We start from the raw sequence: 20,577 nt of genomic DNA on the forward strand, positions 1-20,577 counted from the left end.
ACCCTTAGTTCTGCGCTGCCTTCAGAGCACCCAGCCAGCAACCCAGCTCTGAAGGGCTCTAGCTGTCAGCCATGCACGGGGCTGACAGCCACAGCCATGGCGTGTGCAGGGGCTGACAGCTCATGACCCCCCCCATAATAACCTTGCGACCCCCTGAGGGGTCCTGACTCCCCGTTTAAGAACCCGTGTGCTAGAAACTGCCCAGACAGACACAGCAGCGTTCAGATAATCCCCAGCCCCCCTGCACTAACCACTAGACCCCACTCTCCTCCCAGAGCCAGGGACTGAACCCAGGCACACTGGCTCCCCACCCACCCTGCTCTAACCATTAGATCCCACTCCCCTGCCAGGGCTGGGAATAGAATCCAGGCATCCTAGCTCCCAGACTGCCCTGCTCTAACCACTACAGCCCACTCTCCACCCAGAGCCAGGGACAGCACCCAGGAGTCCAGGCTCCCAGCCCCCCGCCAGGATAACTCACAGCACAGATGCTAATGACAAAGGCCCAGTCCACTGTCCTGTGTGTGTCAGAGTCCTGGGGAGCTGCTCCCGATTCCCTCGCCCTCCTTCTGAAGCCCGGGCTCTGCCCCACATGGGCCTCAGCTCCTGAGGGTGGGCGGAGTGCGGTGAATCACCCAGGGCAGCATTCCTGCCACCCTGTTGGGACAGAGTTGGGGTTGGGAACCAGGACTCCTGGGTTCTTTCCCTGGCTCTGGGAGGGGAGTGGGGTCTAGTGGTGAGGGGGTGGAGAGAGGGGGAGAACCAGGACTCCTGGGTTCTCTCCTCCACTCAAGCAGGGGAGTGGGGTCTAGTGGTTAGAGCAGGGGGGAGTGGCTGAGAGCCAGGACTCCTGGGTTCCAAACCCAGCGGGCTCTGTGACTGGAGAGCTCCGAGCCCCCCCGGCTGGCTCCTTCCACTCCCATTGGGGCCCCCTCCCCCATACTGAGCCCTGCCCTCCCTTTGTGCCCATTTCTCCCCCTCCTTGTTCTGGTTCCTGGCGGAAGCTCGGCTCCGCCCCCTAGCGTCACTCTTTCCCGCCGCCATCTTTGTCCCTGGCAAAGCCTCCTCCCTCCCCCTGCTGGGCAGGCTCAGCTCAGCCGCCATCTTCGATCGAGAACGAGGCTGAGGGAGCCCGGAGGGAGGAGGATGCTGCAGCCCCGCCCCCAGCAGGCTGTCAACCTCACTCCCGACCTGCAGGCCCCCCCCCCCCGGTTCCGGGGTGTGGGGAGAAGGAAATGGGAGGGGTAGGGGGCAGGACTGGGCTGTTACCCACCTGTCCTGCTCCCCCCACCTCCCCCTGAGCATCTCAGTGTCTGTACCCCACCTACACCCCCTGGGCATGAGGTTATCCTAGAGAGGGAAACTGAGGCCCAGGGCCTGTCCCAGGACAGGGAATAAAAGCTGGGTGCCTCAGTCCCTGGGTGAGCGCCCCTAAGGGGCCACGCCGTCCAGCCAGAGCCCCTGAAGAACTGGCTCTGTCAGCTGGCGACAGTAGTAGGTTGTTATCATTTGTGATTGTGGCCTAGCTGGGATGGCATTGGAGGGGAGGGGGGGTTGTGGGTAAATTCAGGGCTGGCGGAGGGATGGCAGCTCCCTCAGTTGCTCCCCCACCCTCCGCATTTCTCCCTCCCTGCTCAAGGAGCATCATGACCCCAACCACATCTCCAGCGCCCACTATGGGCCGGAGCAGGAAGTGCAGGATGAGGCACCCGGCAGGGCTCGGAGAGGCGCCCGGAGGAACCTGTTGGAGCCCCACAGGAGAATCCACCCCGGCTGCCAGCTACCAGGAGAGACACCTGAGGGCAAAGGTACCATCCCGCAAAGGGGCAGGACTCCTGGGTTCTATCCCCAGATCTGGGCGGGAAGAGGGGTCTAGTGGTTAGAGCGGGGCTGGGAGCCAGGACTCCTGGGTTCTAGCCCCAGTGTTCCATGTCCTGTCCCAACAGCAGAAGCCCCATCCAGTATTGGGGACCTGGTTCTGGCGGGCAAGCTGATAGAGATGGCTGGGGAGTCCCCCTGCTACACCCACCACCACGGCAGGACCCAGCCAGCCGTGCTACACGACCACGGGGCCTGCAGCATGCCACAGGAACCAGCCGCGCTGGGGCACCTGGTGTGCGAGCCACAGGAGATGGTGCATCGGCAGAGCCAACTGCTGCACTGCTCACAGGAGGCCCAGGCCACCAGCCAGAGCTGTAGGTGAGGGGGCCAGGCACTAGGGGGCACTGTGCTTCAAGGTGGGGAGCTCATCCGCAGGTTGCTCGTCCCACACCACACCCCAGAGTCAGCCGCATCTCAGCACAGGGAAAGAGAGGGTCCCCTATAACCAGCTCCCACACCCCATCCCAGAGGGGCCACAACACAGTGGCAGGCAAGGGGTCTCCGTATCACCTATCCCCATGCACCACCCTACAGGGGCCACATCCCAGCGTGGGGTGAGGGGTCCCTGTATACCAAGCTCCCTGCCCCACCTCAGAGTCAGCCGCATCTCTGGCTCTGTGCTGCAGGAGAGGTCCACGCGCGAGTGCTGGATGCTGGCATCAGAGCTGGGCCAGTTGATCGCAGCGCTGGAGGCAGAGAACCGGAACCTGCAGTGCACGTGAGACCAGCTGGAGCCCCGGACTTGGGCGCGGCAGGAGGAGCTGGACCAGAGCAGCACGGTGCTGTACAGTCAGCCAGAAGCTGAAGGAGCAGGGGGGCCAGGCCAGGCCGATTCTGCCTGGACAGCATCTGGGGCAACGGCGGTGGCTGCGGTTCTACACCAGCTTCAGCAGCGCCCGGCTGCCTTCCTGATGGAGATGGAGCCACAGCTGGGGGCCGAGCCGGGTCCCCCGAGGCCCAGCTCTTCCTGGTGCTGGTGAGGCTGCGGCTGCTTCTGCAGGATCTGGCCTTCTGCTTCCATGTCTCCAAGGCCACAGCCTCCCGCTACTGGCTCAGCTGGATGGAGCTCATGGAGACCCGGCTGGCCCAGGTGAGTCGCCTAGATCAGAGGCCCCATGCCCCAGTCCCTGTCCTGGGGCTGGCTGCAAGCCGGTGCCCCCCAGAGGGGAGAGGCGCCCCTGCCCCATATCTATGTGTGAAATAGATTGGAGGGACTGACTCCGACCCCACTTGGAGAGGGGGTGTGGCCTGGAGGGGCTGGCTCCGCGCTCCACCCAGGCAGAGGCCTGGGCTGGCTCCCCCATGCCCCTCTTCCCTCAGCTACCAGTACAGTGCAGCCCACACTACCTGGAGCAGTTCGAGCTGCGGCGGGCGATGCAGGTCAGGGGCGTCCCGCTGGTAGTGCCGGACTGCGCCCAGCTCTTCTTCGAGGGCTGGGGCCGCCGGCATTATGCCTTGCAGGGCTGCGCCCTGGCTGCCCCCAGCGGCTTCCTGGCCTTCCGCGGCAGTGCTGTCCTGCGGGCTGGGGAGGGGGCGGCAGGGCCCGGGCTGCCTCCCTTCCTGCAGGGAGCCAGGACTGCTGGGTTCTGCCTGGCTCAGCTGTTCTCCCTGGGCTCTAGCCATGGGGGGCCAGGGGCACCAGTGCAGGGCGGGGGCGTGATTTCCCTCCTTTGCCAACCTGAGGGGCTATAGGGCCAGGATGTGGGTCCACTCTTGGATCATTTGTAACCCAAAATAAACCCTTGCTTCCCGTCCCAGCTGTGTGGAGAGATCAGTGAGCAGGGCACCCTACAACAACATGCCTGGGACACAGACAGCTGGAAAAGAGGATGTTCCAGCCCAGCACAAGCCCACCCCCTCCCCGTGGGCACACATACCCCTGCCCCACAGCCCATGGGGCCAGGGGAGGGTCATCAGAGAAAGACATGGGGCCCCATCCTGTGAGATGGGGACTGTTCCTTTTAGAGTGGGGCGAGTGGTCCTTGGCTCTCTCCCCAGGCCTGGGAGGGGAGTGGGGCTAATGGTTAGAGTGGCCGGGGGAGGCCTGTGATTTTTGCTCAGGGAGACCCCAGCCAGAAGAGCCGTGGGGCAGAACAGATGGGGGGGGGGACTGCGCCACCTAGATAACACCCCCCCTCTGCCCACCCCACTGCACCAGTGAAACCCAGCATGAGCCAACAGTACTATGCCCCCTGGCAGGGAGCCTTAGGGCAGGTGCCCCACACCTCCCCCCGTCCCCCTCTCAGCTGGCGTCTGGGAATAGAGACCCCATGGGGGGCTGGGGCGCGATGCGGGTTTGCACAGGGGAAGGGCAGCGCCCCGCGAGTGAACAGAGCCAATGCCAGCTACCGGTTCTGACCCATTTATTGGACACTGGCACATGCAAGCTGGCACCGTTAGTTCTTGTAGCCCCGGCTGGCGCGGCGACCTCGGGCCCGCTCGAACTTCCGCCCTTTGGAGCGCACGTACAGCCTGCGAGGAGGAGGGGGGTTAGTGGGATGCCCACCGCCACTGCTCCCCCCGCCCGGGTGCCAGGGATCCCCCCATCCCCTTGGGCCCAGTTCACAGCCTGACCCCCACCCGCTCTCCATGCCAGGTGCCCCCAGTGCAGCTCTGTGGCCAGCATGGCCTGCTGTGTGGCGGGGTGGCAGGCCCAGGGTGCAAACCGCACAGCGAGGTGCCCGCAGGAGCAGGGAACACAGCCGGCCCAGACCCGACCCATCGCTTTAGTGGGGCTGGGCTAGGTCACAGGGCTCTAGTGTCTCCAGGAGTCCCAGCTCCCAGCCTCCCCCACTCTAACCACTAACCCCCACTCCCCACCAGGCCAGGGAGAGAACCCAGGAGTCCTGGCCACCACGAGACACAGGGACATGATCCACTCTGGGGATCCCAACTTCTCCCCGCCCAGGGTTTGTGCCCAGCCCCACGCGCCCCAAGGCCGGGCACAGGATGCGGCTCTGTGGGGCGGACGATGGTGGCCGCACCCCGAGGGGTGGAGGAGCAGGCATGGTGCCATGTCGGGAGGATCGGGGGGGGGGGAGGGGGGTGCAGGAGCGGGCACTCACTTGGTGTGACTGTGTGGGGTGCCGGGGGCCTTGCCGAAATGCCGGTACACCTCGCGTCCCTTCCTGGGCCCTGCAGGGAGACAGTGTTACAGCCAGACAGTGATACTTCGCTGGGGGGCAGGGCTCCCACCTCCCGCCCCCCAAGCAGGACCCGAAGGGAAGCGGCCTCTGGCTCAGAGACGGCCAGGGAGGGCTTCTCTGGCCACTAGCCCACAGGGGTAGCAACGGCCCCTGTGCCGAGCCCAGAGCACCAGGGCCTCCATGCCAGGCCGTGAGGGCACTGCGGTGACAGTCCCGTTCTTCTGCACCAGAACCCACCAGCGGCATTTCCAAACACACAGCACTGCCCGAGGCAACTGCCAGGCTGGGCAGGCAGGGCCCCTCGCCTGGGGCGGCCACCTCTGGGGCTGGGGATCCCTCGCCCGGCGCTGAGACAGAGCCCCTTCTGGGGCAGGGCGGCTGGTTATCTGGAGACCCTCTGGGACAGGGCGCGTGGGCTGGGTATCCAGGAGCCCCTCGCCCGGCACTGGGACAAGGCGTGGGTTATCCAGGGGCCCCTCACCCAGCACTGGGACGTGGCCCCTCTAGGGCAGGGCAGAGAGCGTCCCCTGGCCCTGCTCCCCGTAGCACTGCCCTGGGGCATGCAGGCCTACCCCGACCGCCCAGGGACAGCACCCCCCTGCTGAGCCCTTGCCCTGCAGCTCAGCTGGCCCCAGCTGCCTGTTGTTCATGGCAAGGCCGGTGCCCGTCCCGGGCAGAGAGTGCGGGAGGACTCACCGGAGAGCAGCACGGTGCCCTGGCCCTTGGGGGCGGCCATGGCCAGCTGGTCAAAGGTCATGATCTGACCTCCTGACTTCAGGATACGACTGCGGGCTCCTTTGGTCACCCGCAGGGCACAGACCTGCCAGGAGAGATAGGTCAGTGACAGCCCCAGTGCTGGCTCCCAGTCCCCACTCTCACCACTAGTCCCCGCTCCCCTCCCAGAGCCAGGGAGAGAACCCAGGAGTCCTGGCTCCCAGCCCCCCACTCTCAGCACTAGTCCCCGCTCCCCTCCCAGAGCCAGGGAGAGAACCCAGGAGTCCTGGCTCCCAGCCCATCAGGGTTGGGGACCCTGCAGCACCCCGCTTCACCTTCAGCTTGGGGATGTCCTGGATGCGGATGTCGTCAGTGATGGTTCCCACCACCACGGCTGTCTTGTTATCCCGCCCCGGGAGCTTCATCTTGCGGATCTGGAGGGGGCAGAGGGTCAGCACAACCCCCACCTCAGGGCTGGTCTAGGGAGCACGGGCCCCGGCCCAGCACCGCACCCCCCATCCCCTCCCCTCCCCACCACAGGGCCTCGAGGGCTCTCCCAGTGGGCCCCAGCAACAGCACAGCCCCCCCCCCCAGGACAATCTCCAGGGTACAGGCAGGAAGAGAACCCAGGAGTCCGGACGTCAAGTCAAATGGACCAGCATGGGGGGAGGGGCTGTGGGTCGGGGCCGAGGGGGGACGGGCAGAGTCCGGGGCCTCCCTGGTGGTCCCACACCCGGCCCCACTTACCATGCGGGAGAGGGCGAGCGGTGGGCGGTTGGTGCGGCTCATGAAGAGGCGTTTCAGGACCACCTTGTTGAAGCGGGAGTTGGTGCGGCGCGCCAGGAAGCGATAGAGCTGGGGGGGGGGGGGGACACAGCTGTCAGGGGAAGCCACTCGGCCCCCGCCCGGCCCAACCCCGCATCCCACCGGCACCAAGGGGAAACTGAGGCAGAGACGGGCACTCCTGGCTGTGCTTGCACAGGTCACACACACACCAGTCAGTGGCAGAGCCAGGCACGGAACCCAGGCATCCCGGCTCCCAGTCCCTGCCCCCCACTAGACCCCAGGTCCCGAGCTGTAGAAAGAACCCAGGCATCCTAGCTGCCAGCCCCCCGCAGACCCGGACGGTTGGGGGGGGCATTACCTTGACCAGCAGGCGCAGGTAGATGTCCTGGCTCTTGGGCTCGGTGCGGCGAACCTTGCGGTCCTTGTTGTGGCGGATATCGACACCCTGGGGGGGGGGGACACAGGCCATCAGGGTCGGCCCCCCGGCGCCTCCCCCCCCCAGCTATAGGTCTGATGAGACAATGGGTGCGCAGGGCACCCCCAACTCTCCCGCACCCCAACACCCCATAAGTCACCCTGTCACCACTGACAGAGGGCCTGGCCACCGCCCCCCAGGCAGGTTAGATGCCCCCCACCCCAGGGTGCACACAGCAGCCCCCGCCATGGCCTGACCCCCCCCCAGGCCCTCATGCCCCCTACCCACCCCCCAGCCCCTCCCTTCCTCACTCCACCCCCCACTTCCCACAGACTCCCCCCAAACCACCCACCCACCTGTGCCCTCCGCACACCATATGCCCCACAGTACATGCCACACTGGGTGCCCCCCCAAACGTCCCTAGCACCCCCCCCCCACTGCGTGTCACCCACGACTTCGCTTCGCTGGCTGCTCCCTGTATCCTCCCCCCCGCTGCGTGACCCCCAGCCGGCTGGGCGATACACATACACATTACCCCCCCATATCCCCCCCCAGGACCCCTCCCCCTCTCACAGGGAGCCCCCCACCGGGTATTCCCGGCTCCTCCTGCCCCTCCCCGCGTGGGCCCGGGGAGGCTTCCGCCGGCGAGGCGCTGCCCCCCCGCCCGTACCCGGCCCCCGGCCCGGCCCCCCAGAGCCCCGAATCCGGGCTCGGCTCCCCCCGCGCTGCGGATGGCAGCGGATTCCCCCGGCCCCCCCCCGGCTCACCCACCATGGCGGCTCCGGCGGCGGCCCGGCCAGCGAAGGAAGGAAGGAGGGGGGCGGGGCGACGCGAAAGGGGTGACGGGACAGGTCGCTCTGCTCTATGGCAGCGCGGCGGCAAGCGGAGTCCCGCTGGTGCCGGGCAGGCGTGCGACTCTCCGGCCGGCGAGCTCGATGGTGCTGGAGGACTGCGAGAAGACAGCTGATAAGAGGCTATGGCAATAGAGGCCAGGCGGGATGAGTTATCACAGAGCTGGGGCAGAAAGAACAGAGCCCATCAGAATTTGGTGACCCCAATAGACTAGCTTGAAGAAAATGAGACCAGAGTTAGTGTGTCTCATCCACGGGAAATTCTTCTGACGTTTTGCAATTTCGTGTCCTCCTGCAAGTGGAAATCCCACCCGTTTGTGCGAAATAATTCATTCTGGATTGTTTGTTTTCCACCTTATGGCTGCCTGGAAACATTTGTATTCCTTGTATTGCCTTATCAAGAAGACCATCAACGGCCAAAGGATGCGAGGCAGTCTAAAGGATCACACTGAAAGGAGACATTTTGATGTTGAAAGTTTGGAAGAAATTGACAAGTCCCTGTGTTTTGATGTTACCAGATCAGCATTTTCCAGTGGAAACTTTCCTGTCAGTTAATTTTCAATTCTCTCTAGTTGCTATTAATACATAGTTGCTTGTACAGTTTAACCTTGGGGGGCGGGAAGAGGGGAGGAATTGGTTTACCATACAGGTGGGACATATATCTACATAGCAATATGTGAGGGATAGACTAGAATAATAGTGCCTGTGTCATTTTTAAAAATAATAAATAGAGTCTGATTGAAGCCTTTAAGTATTAGCACAGTGGAAATAATTACAATCAATAAGAATAGAATTATTATTAATTTGTTGTTACTTATACATTTAAACCATTGTGGGTACTTAGATTGTGAGCTCTTTGGCGGTACAGTCTTCAGTGGCACCGTCACTCTTTACAGAGAATGGTGGGTGCGCCGATGAGTTCTTTGGTGGCTGCTGAGTCTGATGCGCCAGTGACCGTCCTGTCCACAGGTAGGGCACACCCCGGCAGTAGCAATGCTTCGGAATCCGAGCAGCAGAATCCTTCCTCATCTGACACCGGTCATCACAAAGCCTGATCCAATCCGCCTCGCGACATCTACAGGCTGACTCCGCCCAACCACGGTGGCATTCTGCATGCCTTTCCCGATCATCCACAGAGATTCCAAAGGATACTAAGTCATCCTTGCAAGCATCCCGAAATCTGCGCTGCAGTCTGCTTCTCTTTCTAGACCCGCCATGAACTTCAGAGAACGGCACACTCTTTGAGATCCTATAATCCGGCATTCGCTTGACACATCCAATCCACCTGTCTTTTCTTACTGATCAATATCCCCTCGAATGACAGACCAGCACGATTTAACACTTCCACATGTCACCCTGTCTTGCCATCTTACCCATAGAGTTTTACGCAAGCAGCTGTTATGAAAGCTGGCTAGTCTTTTGGCATGTCTGGGGTAAGTCGGCCGTGTTTCTGAGCCGTACAGAAGAGTGGATAAACACATCTCTCAGGAACGTGGATTTCCACTGTAGCTGACAATTCGTTATTGTCCAGGCTCTGTCTTGCAAAGGACCAAAGTTCCCAGCTGCGTTGCTGACTCTGCCAGTGTTGCACCTGTTAGAAATAATAACGTGCAGCGCCTTGCACAACCGGGTCATGGGCTGTGATTGCAGCTCCTAGCCATCGGCATAGTTTGATGTCTATATTTGGGGGGCAGCTCCAGTCAGGCCAACGGGGCCAGGCATGGTGGGGGCAAATTCTGCGCCTGCCATAGGCTTGCCATAGGCTTCCGCCCTCCCCAAATACACACATGCTTCTAGATGCTGCCATAATAACCTGATAAAGAATGTACAGCACCTAGCACAATGGGAGTCCCTGCATTTCCCCTAATAAATATGGCCGCCATATGCATCGGCTGGGATGGAGAACGAAGCAATTTCCTTTGCCCACATCCAATATGGCCACCACGCCCGTTTGATTTCAATGGGTGGGCAGGGGGAAAAAAAGGCGGGGCTAGTTCCCATAACAAAGATGGCCCCCCTCCCCGTCGGTTCATACCGGGAGTGACGCTCTCTCGCTTGCCCGCATCCAAAATGGCCGCCGCGCCCCATTGACTCGCAGGGAAGAGGGTGGAGCCCGTCCTCCCCGCCCACAGCAAAGATGGCCACAGGGCGCGGCGGGAGGAGGGGCGGTTGGTGGCCCCGATTGGTGGGACGGGGAGAGGTGGCTCTGTGATTGGCTGGGGCCAGCCCCGCCCTCCATATATGGGGCCGGGTGAGGCATTGAGGAGGCCGTGGGAAGCACTTCCTGGAGAGAGGAGGGAGGCAGGGTTCAGGGGCAGGAGGAAGGGGGAGGCAGGAGGGGGGGCGAGGGGAGGCACCTGCTGCCGGGGGCAGGGGATGGTGGCAGGTGGCAGCTTTGGAGGGACCCCATTTCCCAACCCCCTGCCCCATAGCGTGGTGCCAGGCTGCTCCCTGCCGGCATCCCTAGCTGGTGGGTCTGAGCGGAGCCTGGATTGCTTCCCTCCCCCCGTCCCCCCCCTTTTTCCCAGGCCTAATTCCCGGGGGTGGGGGAAAAAAGAAACTTCCTCAGGGTCTTTAAAAATCCCCCCCCAGCCCCGCTGCTCCTGGCTCCCTCCAGCCTAGCCGGCCCCCTGCACCCTCCTCCCTCCACAACACAGAGATTGGGGAGGGGGGAGAGGGCTGGACCCAATTAAGCTCCCCCCTCCCCACTGGGCCCCTGGCTAGGGGAAAGGCTAAGCAGGCTAATTGCTGGTTTCTGGATCCCTGCGGCCCTATTTCCCCCCCCCCCCCACCCATGAGCCCTTCGTGCAGGTCGGTTCTCATTCCTCGGCTGCTTTGGATTCCCAGATCCTGCCCCAGAGAGGGACGGTGGGCAGGCCCCTCAGGAATGGGGCTTTGCAGGGCCTGACGATCCCTCGGGAGTTCAGGTGAGGGAGAGGCAGCAGAGCAGAATTGGCTTTGGGTCTGGAAATTTCTCTTCGGGGGGGTTAGTTCCTTCTCTGGCCCGCTGCCGATATCTTCCTCCCAAGGAGCGGGTGATGTCCTAACAGTGGTTAGATCTGGGTCTGAGCCGGGCAGGGTGGGGTATTAAGGGAGAGTTGATGGGGCAGGAAGGAGTTGCCCGAGGTGTGGCTTGAGCCTGCCGGGCAGAAAGCCAGGTGGGCCGTGGTGCCGCCGGAAAAATGAGCCTCGTCCTCGGGCCATACTGCGAGGGTGCGGAGACGCTGCTGCACGGGGAGTTTGGCGCTTACCCCTCCAAGGGCGCCCGCTATGCCCTCAGCCTGACCCGGACGGAGCTGCACATCCAGCGGCTGGTGCCCAAGCCGGAGACAGACCAGCGGACGGTGGTGCCCCTGGCCGAGGTGGTGGGCTGTCACACCCTGCGCAGCCGGGCGCCGGCCGACCAGTCGGCGTACTTCTCGGTCTATGCCTACCCGCTGAAGAAGAGGAAGGTGGCGGTGGGATCGGGGCGTGGGCGGCAGAGGGCGGCACGTACCTTCCAGGTGGACGGGGCCCAGGACTATGAGAAGAACCGAGCGGTGGCAGAGAAATGGGCCGCTGCTATCAAGTGCCTGGTGCTGGGCATCCCAGTCTCCAGTGAAACAGGTAAGACCATTGCTGTGCCATCTGCCTGCCTTCCAGGCCTTTCTTCCCTCCCAGAGCTGGGGAGAGAACCCAGGAGTCCTGGCTCCCAGCTTCCTCCCTGCTCTAACCACTAGACCCCACTCCCCTCCCAGGGCTAGGGTTAGAACCCAGGCATCCTGGCTCCTGCTCCTGGAACTCAAGGCTGAGTTCTTTTTGGGTCTCCAGTTCGACCAGCCAGAACAGCAACAAAGCAGATGCTGTTGCAGAGAGCCAGAGAGGAGTCTATCCGGGGCCTAGAGGTGGGGCGTCAGCCCCCCCCAGGGAGGTTTTACTGCCCCATCCCTGAATGTGTGTCTGGAGGTTGCAGCGAGATTCAGGAACCGAGCCCCAAAAGCAGACCCCAGCAAAGAGGGGACCCCTTCTCCGCTCCCCCTTTCCAGCTTCAGAGACTTGGTCCTTCGCCTGCTGTTCAGAACAGCCCTTGCTGGCTTTTAAAGACAGATGATGGGGACCAGAACTCCTGGGTTCTATCCCCAGCTTTGGAAGGGGAGTGGAGAGAATGGGGCCTGAGAGCCAGGACGCCTGGGTTCTCTCCCCAGCCCTGGGTAATGGGTGCAGCGATTAAAGTACGGGGAAGCTGGGAGACAAGATATCTGGAGTGCGTGCGCCCATTGGTGGGGCTGGCGACCCAAAGCCTGAGTGGTCCCGTCTTTGAACTGGGTGGGGATCTAGAACTGGGCTGTGGATTGTCTCGAAGCTGGGGCTATTGGATTTCTTGTCCTCCGGACCCCCTGTCTGTCCCTCCCTTTCCCTTTGGTCTAACCTCTTCCCCCTCCCGCCCCCACCAGGAGCCTCCCGAACCCTGGGGGGTAGGATCCCTCCTGGGCGGGGCTAGGGGCTGCCTTGGGCAGTGACTTCCCACTTTCTTTGCTTGCTGAAGGATGTGGGGGGCCTGAAGGCAGGGCTGAGATCTGGGCTGTGGGGGGCTGATGGCATGGAATGGGGCTCGCTGGGGTGGGAGTTGGCTCCAGGGGTTGCTGACTGGCTTGGGGTGCGGGGAGGGATGTGGGTGGGCACTGCAGAGGAGCGCTGGGTGCACGGTTGGGGCTGGTTGGGGGGCCAGGCTGGGCACTGGGTGCATGGCGGGGCATTATCGCTCCTTCTCTGGGCCGGGGGTGGCTTCGGGGACCCTGCAGAACCTGCCCCGCTATCAGCCCTGGGTCCAAAGTGCAGCTGTCTCCGCCTGATACGATAACAGGGAACTTTCGACTTGGAGCACGGAGCGTTCGCAGGCCCACCCTCTCTTGCTCCAGCCACTAGGCTCCCCTCCCTTCCCAGAGCTGGTGTCCCAGCCCCCGCTGGGAAGGAGCTAGGAAAAGGATGAACGTCTGCATGCCTCAGCGTTCCTTCTGCGGTGGGGGTTGCTGGGTTAATCTTTCCTCCGGGCACATCCACTGGGTTCTCTTATCTACTTCCCTCACTCTGCCAGGCCCCTGGTGAGGGCAGTGGCGTCCCAGCAGCACACAACACCGCAGGGCGCTCTCCTCTGGCAGTCCGTGCTGGCCCCGCCACCCCCGTGTGGTGCTAGGGGCGCTGTGCTGTTGGGAGTGGGGTGGGTGGCTCTGTAGAGGGTGCTTTTACTGTGCCCCACCCCAGAGCTGCCGCATCTCAGCGCTGGGCGATGAGTTCCCGTATAATCAGCCTCCCGCGCACTACCCCAGAGCTGCCGCATCTCAGCGCTGGGCGAGGGGGTCCGTGTCATGTGCACCTTGTACCTGGCAGGCTGCAGGGCTGACACAGACGCCTGACCTCCTAGTATCAGACACAGCCTGAGTACTGTGCTTCCTGCCCCAAGACAGCCCCCGCCGTGTCTGCCGTGAGGTTGTTTAAGATAGCTCTGGCTGGGGTTTGCTCCCCCTTTGCGTCCCGCCTTCCCGCCACTGACAATATTTACACTGTCTCGCTGGCTCTGAAGCTCAGGACGGAGCATTCCAGGTGTCTCTGAATTGTCCTGGCTTTCTGATCACGCAACCCGATCGCGTCGCAGCTCGGCCACCCGGCTGACGGTTCGCTGCACCGCCTGGCTGTGGTCGGCCTGGGATCCTTCTGTCCGTCGGTGCCTTGTTCTGCTTCTGCCACCTGGAGGTTTTGCTCTGTGGATTGTTCTCCCTGAGGAACAAACAGGAGACGTCTTTCTTCTGAGCTCCCTGCTGTCGATCTCGGCCGCGTGTGATCTGGGCGCTGGATTCTTTTTCTGCAGGACAGCTGGATTCCCCATCCTTTCTCTCTCTCCACTTGGCCATGAATGTGGTCGCCCGGTTCTAGACCTAAGTCAGTGGCGTCTGGTGTAAAAGCATCCACGGGTTTTGTGAGCCTTTGCATCCGATTTGGCTATTTCTTCATGGATTCTTTTCCAAAGCTGGATCAGGAGCTCTGAGTAGTTGTCCCATCAGGAACTGTGCTGGGCTACATCCAGTAACCGCTATCGGTGTCGATCTGTAACTCAGAAGAGCAACGGATGTGTCTTCTTGCTGTGGGATTTCCTCGGCTGGCTGATTTCCTCAGCCTCTCCACCCACTTTTGGATGACGTGGGTGCTAGCGAGAGACTCAAAATCAGGTTTTGTCTGGAGTGACTGAAATCCTGCGGCAGAGGATTGCGGCCTGTTCTCCGTCCCTGGCTGCTCTGGAACCGTAAAGTGAGCAAAAGTGTCCTTCGGTTTCCTGATGACGCTGCGACCTGGCAAAATAGGCCATGCTGACCAGGTAACGATGTCCTCTGAATCTGCGTAGATCTGCAGCTGCCTGGGAGCAGGTCGTACGCTGCACGGCTCTGCATTGTCTCTTCATTTGATTGCTACTGGATCTCCTTGTGCCGAAGTGGAGGTATTTTGGGGGGTTTTCTCTGAGTGCTGTGTGTGCCTCAGTTTCCCCCATGTGTTACTCATGTATGTCGGTGATGGGACCCGGGTGTGTGATCATTGCAGAGACCACTGGAGGGCAGAAGGACCTTTCCCAGCCACACGTCGGCTGACCAGACCCCTTTGTCCTCCTGAGTCAGCCAGCTGCAACAGGTTGTAGCAGGTGGAAACCAGGAAGAGTGGCCACCTTGCCCGGAAAGGAGACAAAGGACTGGGGAAGGGTAAGGGGGATGGGTCTGGGGGTGGATGGGTGGAAGAGGGCTGTCCCCTGTGGGGGGTTGGTGCAGGAGTAGGGCCCGAGAATGGGTCTCCCCAGATGGTCGCTGCTGTAACTTCTAAGTAATCTGCTAACAAAGTCTTTCTCCGCTGTGATCCTGAGAACTAATAAAGCCTTCTGGCTTCCACCCTGGCCGTGAATCGCTTCTGACTGCAAGGTGGGGGGCATGACCCCTTTGGGGCGTGTAGGGCTCCCCAGAGTCCCGGCCAGGGGGTCTCATAGGGGGAGCTCGGGCAGAGCAGGGGGACTGAATGCTTCAAGACCAGAGTCAGCTGGCGGCTGCACCAGTGTGTGGAGACCCGGGAGGGGACAGACTCCGAAGCACTAGAGTCCTGACTGGCTGTAGTTCCAGAGCCCTGTTCCTGGGGTACTCCATCACTCCTTCCTAACGCCCAAGATCAAATCCTCCATGGAGTTCTTCCGCTGTTCTTGCATCCTGGCTGCCGCGCGGTGGCCGACGAGGCTGTTGGTCTTTGATCCTGCGCGCTCTGAATGCAAAGTTGTCATCTCTAGGTTGTTTCTGTGGTGAGGCAGCCTTCCAGGGCTAGTCACGGCAGTGTGAGGTGACTTTGGCTCTGGTTGGGGTTGAAGGTGATTGTAAATCTCCTTGGTGAGGACTGAGACGTCCGCTCCTGGGCTGGTTCTAAAGTCTTGCCGCGAATATTCAGTTTCACCCTCCCGGCAGTCCCAACGGCAGTGGTTTTCAATCTTTTCATCTGCAGATCCCCCCTAAAATATTTTGAATGACGGTGCGGACCTCTTTGTAAACCTTCGACGTAGTCTGGGGACCCCCGGCTTGAAAACCACCACTCTGTGGCCTCCCACGGGGTCGATCCCAGGAACAACGGCTCATCTGGATTGTCTGTAATACCAGCCCGTTCCCTGACTGCGTTGGTGCGTCAAGGTGCTGCAGAAGGTCCATGTTTTGTGCATTTAGTGCACCATGCACCTTCGGCTGGGTGTGCTTGCTTCTTGGGAGATGAATTTTCCCCATCTTGTGTACTTAGTCTGTCAGGATTTGGTGTTTGGACTTTGGCCCCTTGGAGATCTTTCTCCTTGTTACCAAGGCTTGATGGCACTGATTTATAGCCCTCGTGCTGCTCCCAACAGCATCTAAGCTGATTTCTGGTTTTTCAGGTTTGACCAGCTGCCCTTGGGTTTGCTGTCTCATCAGCGCAGCTGGCTTTGCTGTTTGAACAGCTGTGTGCAGGGTTAAGCCCGGCTTTAATTGTAGTTGTTGTGCTAGGTTTTTATCCATTCACCCAGTGCCCAGCCCGGCTCTGGTGTTTTTATGTTGTGCATGCCCTCAAATTGCCATTTCCAGCCAATGCTCGGAGAGATCTTAGAAAACTTGCCGCCTTTCCCCCCTGCTCCTTGAGTTCTTTGGTGGACACGTGCTCTGCCATAAGCCCCGTTTCTCCATGAGATAAAAGTAGACCCCAAAAATCGCCAGCATCCTTCCCTTCTCAGCCTGGCGACGGGCTTCAGGGAAGTCAAAGCATTTCCGGATTTGCTCGGCGCAGAAACGAAGGAGCAGCCCTGCAGATTGTCGCTGTCCTTGGAGAGTTTTGTAGCAATTGGGAATTTTGCGAACAATGGGCTGGCGGAGCCGCGATGCTCAGGTCTTTGAAGAGAGGCTGGATGATCGGAGCCCGCAGCGTCTGGGCTCCTTTTTTCATTGCCTTGGTGCTTTGGTGCTTGTTTCTCTTCTCCTCTGACTCTGGTTGGTTCTTGGCAGCCAGCCGTGGGCACCTTGCATGCAGGAAGTGGCGGGGTTGCTCCTGTATCAGATCTGGACTGGGTATAGGGCTTCCCTCGCCAAGAGATTACCAGATGTATCTTCCGTTGGCGCCTTTAATGTGCTGCCAGGGGCTGAGGGCCAGGTACGGCTGAGGTTGGCTCCGGTCAGGTGCGTTAGATGCCCGGGCACCTGGTGGCTGAGCAGTTTCGCATGCCATTATAATCCCCGTGTAAACAGCCCCTGCACCCCACCCCAGGTGTCTGTGTCTCAGCGTCAGGCAGGGTTCCCCTGACTTGCTCGCCCTGCTCTCTCCTTTCAGACATCGCCCCCAGTCTCCTCCCACGCCCGCGCCGGCTTCTGCTGCTCTTGAATCCCTTCGGGGGCCGAGGCCTTGCCCTCCAGTGGTGCCAGACCTACGTGCTGCCCATGATCGCGGAGGCGGACGTCAGCTTCAATCTGATCCAGACAGGTGAGGGGAGGTTTCGCTGGTGTGGGGGTGGGGTGATGGGCCTGGGGGGGAAGCTGCATCTCTGATGCCCCATCTCGCTCCTTCTACTCCCAGAGAGGCCAAACCACGCCCGGGAGCTGGTGAAGGGCATCCGCCTGGCCGAATGGGATGGGCTTGTCGCAGTCTCAGGGGACGGGCTCCTGTATGAGGTAACGCCCCCCCCCCACCTCAACATCCCTGGCCCCCTCCCCGGCTGTAGATCTGACTCCACTTCCCTCCAGACCACCCACGAGTCCTGGATCCCAGTCTCCCCCGCCCCCCAACCTCACTTCATTTCTGGAGCTGGGAAGAGAACCCAGGAGTCCTGGCTCCCAGTCCCCCCTGCTCTAACCACTAGACCCCACTCCCTATCCACAGCTGGGGAGAGAATGCAGGAGTCCCGGCTCCCACTCCCCACATCCCCCTGCCCCTGCTCTAACCACTAGACGCCTACAGCGGTTCACCTCTCTGCTGGGTAGGTTCTCAACGGACTGATGGAGCGCCCGGACTGGGAGGAGGCGATCAAGATCCCGGTTGGGATTTTACCATGCGGCTCTGGGAACGCCTTGGCCGGAGCCATCAACTGTAACGCTGGGTAAGGGCAACACTAGCCGGGGGGGTGGGGCTGGGAGTCAGGACGCCTGGATTCTATCCCCAGCTCTGGGAGTCGAGTGAGGGCTGGCGGGAGGTTAAGAAGTGGGTGTGGGCCGGACAGGAGTCAAGTGCACGGGGAGTGGATGGGGCGGTAGGGAAGGGTCGCCCCCCCCACCCATATCGCACCTCCCATCTCCCCACGGGGGCTACGGGCGAGTGGCTCCCCCCAGCCGGGGACGGGGGACTGCTTTCCCGGCAGGCCGCGCCCAGGCAGCTCACCCTGCTCCTCCCCCCGGCAGGCTGGAGCAGGTGCTGGGCCTGGAGCTGCTGCTGAACTGTACCATGCTGCTCTGCCACGCGGCCGTGTCCCCGCTGGACCTGGTGGCCGTCACCACGGCCTCGGGCACCCGCTGCTTCTCCTGCCTCAGCGTGGCCTGGGGCTTCGTCTCCGACGTGGACATCGAGAGCGAGAAGTACCGGCACATGGGCGCCGCCCGCTTCACGCTGGGCACCCTGGTGCGCCTGGCCTCCCTGCACACCTACCGGGGGCGCCTCTCCTACCTCCCCGCCGCCGAGGCCGTCGCCCACCGCCCCATCTCCCGCAGCATCACCGTGGCCCCCAACGGCCGCCTGCCCCTGCAGCGCCTGCCCCTGCACCGCGCCCTGTCCGACATGGGGCTGTGTGAAGAGCGCCACGCCTTCCATGGGGCTGAGCCGGCCCCCGCGTCCTGCCCCTCGCCCGGCTCCCCCAGCCCCTCCTCCGCCTCCGTCCTGCCCCCCCCCAGCTTCTCCTTCGAGCCCGTGGCCGGGCTGAGCCCGGATGGCGGGGCAAATGAGGGCTGGGTGGGCGGCCCCCCGGACGAGCTGCTGGTGCCACTGGGGCAGCCGGTGCCCGCCTCCTGGGTGACGGTGGAGGACGACTTTGTCCTGGTGCTGGCCATCTACCAGAGCCACCTGGGGGCTGACCTGTTTGCGGCCCCCTTCGCCCGCTTCGACGACGGGCTGGTCCACCTCTGCTTTGTCAAGGCTGGCATCTCCCGGGCCGCCCTCATCCGCCTCTTCCTGGCCATGGAAAAGGGCAGCCACTTCGAGCTGGAGTGCCCGCACCTCACCCATGTGCCCGTCCGGGCCTTCCGCCTGGAGCCCCTCACCCGCAAGGGCATCCTGACTGTGGACGGCGAGCGGGTGGAATACGGGCCCATCCAGGGCCAAGTCCACCGGGGCCTCGCCAACCTCATCACGGGCGTCAACCGGCTCAAAATCGCCACCAGCTGATGTCCCTTCGCCGCACCCCCTCCTGCGGAGAGGGGGGCACCAAGGGAATACCAGTCCCAGCTAGGGCAGGTGCCTCCGCGTCTCCTCCCTCCATGGGGGGAAGGGGACGATGCTTTCGTCAGCCTGCAGGGAGCTTGCTGCCCTCCCTCCTGCGAGTGGGGGGGGGGCAGACACCTGGCTGAGCTGCCCCTCCCTAAAGCTCCCTATTTATTATATTGCTCCTGGCACCTCCCACTGAATGAATGTAACCCCCTCCCGCCAGCCAGGGGGTGCTAGGAGCTGGGTGGCTGGAACTGGGGCTGGCTGTGCATTCCTGCTGCCCCCTGAGCTGGGGGGTGAGCTGTGGGGGCCGGTGCTTCTGGCCTCCAGACACTAGAGGGGAGTGAGGGGTGCTGGCATGCCCTGCATCTCCCCTGGGCAGCTGTATTGCATGTGCGTAAGCCAGGCGGTGCTGTCTCCCCCTAGGGGCTGGAGAGCAGACTGCGCTTGGAGCATTGCAGCAGCTGCTGGCCTGCATGTCTCCCCCTAGGGGCAGACGGCGGAGCTGCAGGCAAGCCCCTCCCCTTGTGTTGCAGACCAGTCGCTGAGCATCATTCACAGCTCTAGAGCGGGGAGGGGCTGTGGAAATTCCCCACTGTGCTCTGGGGCTGGGTTTTTCCCTAAAGCCCCCGTTTTAACCACTGGTGCCCCTCCCCTCAGCGCTGAGGATAGAGCCCAGAGTCCCGGCTCTGTCCCCCCTGGTCTAACCACTAGCCCCAGAGGCTGGGGTTAAACGGTGGGGAGGGGAGTGGGGGTGGGAGTCAGGACTCCTGGGTTCTTTCTTTGTCTCTGGGAGGGGTCTAGCGGTGGGCAGGTGCCACGTGCACCAGAGCCCTGCCTGGCGAGATGGGGCAGGGCCCCGGCACAGGGCGAAGCCAGGAGATTTCTTTGCACTAAAACCGCTGTGTTTCGTGAAGTGGTGATGGCCGGGCCTCGTGCGCTGCGGGGTGTGGTTCCCAATGTCTGTCTGTCATCTGTCCGTCTGTCCTATCGGTTGCTGCTACTGATCGGTCCCCCCTCCCCAACTTTGTTGTGAGCAGGAAACTAGAATGAGCTGAAACTGATCAGCCCCATGGACCCATCTACCCTGGTATCCTGCCCCCCATCCCTCCTGCCCCAGATCAGCCCATGGGCCCAACTACCCTGGTATCTGACCTTCCCCCTTCCTGCCCCCACCAGCTCCATGAACCCATTTGAGGCACTGGGGGGGAGCAGCCCTGGGCTCCCCCATAATGCACTGGGAGGCAGCTTTTCCCCCAAAGTTCCTTGCTAAGGGGGCGGGTGTGTGTGTGGGGGGGTGCATCAGGCCCTCTGTATTAACCCTGTGTATGCTATGGCCACCCTCTCGGTTCCCCTGTCCTGTCTGTGTTGCAAAGTGATTTAGACCTATGCAATAAAGCAAGAGCATGAGGCCTCCATGCTGCGCCCTTCATTCAGCCTCGTGGGCCAGCAGGGGGCTGTGGGTCAGGAGTGAGGGGCACCAGCAGAGCTGGGGGGGAGCTGATTGGTTAAAGGGGGGAGACCCTCGTGAGGTGCATAGCTGGAGGTGAAATGAAGGCGTATTGCTTGGTTTCACCACGAGGGGGCAGCACCCCACAGGTGTCAGGTGACACTAGGGACTCATTATCTGCTTGGGGATGGGGGCAGGGGGCCTCTCCCCTCTATGGGGCGCTGGCTCCCATCCGGCCCCCCAGGGAATGGGGCAAGGCGCCTTTCTCTTTTATGGCGGGCGGGCCCTGATCCAGCCCCAGCGCTGGGAACTGGCTGGCTCGGGGGGCTCCGACCTGCCCCTAATCTCAGCACCAGCCGAACCCAGAACTGCACTAAGCAATCAGGACCTGCGGTCATAAAACCTGCATGCGACCCG

The 20,577-nt window shown here is 62.1% G+C and overlaps 2 protein-coding genes across 2 annotated transcripts; one reads left to right on the forward strand and one right to left on the reverse strand.

Annotated features, from left to right (window-relative positions):
• Positions 1-4,227: 4,227 nt before the first annotated feature.
• Positions 4,228-7,833, reverse strand: RPL18 (ribosomal protein L18). The gene is made up of 7 exons (XM_067532708.1): positions 7,714-7,833; positions 6,886-6,972; positions 6,489-6,596; positions 6,077-6,175; positions 5,724-5,847; positions 4,947-5,016; positions 4,228-4,353 (listed from the first exon to the last, which is right to left on the reverse strand). The coding sequence occupies exons 1-7, from the start codon at positions 7,714-7,716 to the stop codon at positions 4,278-4,280; spliced, it is 567 nt and encodes a 188-aa protein (XP_067388809.1). The 5' UTR covers positions 7,717-7,833; the 3' UTR covers positions 4,228-4,277.
• A 1,765-nt stretch (positions 7,834-9,598) lies between these two features.
• Positions 9,599-20,425, forward strand: SPHK2 (sphingosine kinase 2). Its single transcript, XM_067532707.1, has 5 exons — positions 9,599-11,399; positions 16,635-16,784; positions 16,878-16,972; positions 17,282-17,397; positions 17,696-20,425. The coding sequence occupies exons 1-5, from the start codon at positions 10,976-10,978 to the stop codon at positions 18,669-18,671; spliced, it is 1,761 nt and encodes a 586-aa protein (XP_067388808.1). The 5' UTR covers positions 9,599-10,975; the 3' UTR covers positions 18,672-20,425.
• The last annotated feature ends 152 nt before the right edge of the window (positions 20,426-20,577 follow it).

This window comes from Emydura macquarii, unplaced genomic scaffold (genome assembly GCF_026122565.2).
Source record: "Emydura macquarii macquarii isolate MOO-44397 ecotype Brisbane River unplaced genomic scaffold, CSIRO-AGI_Emac_v2 contig_3296, whole genome shotgun sequence".
Lineage (NCBI taxonomy): Eukaryota > Metazoa > Chordata > Testudines > Chelidae > Emydura > Emydura macquarii.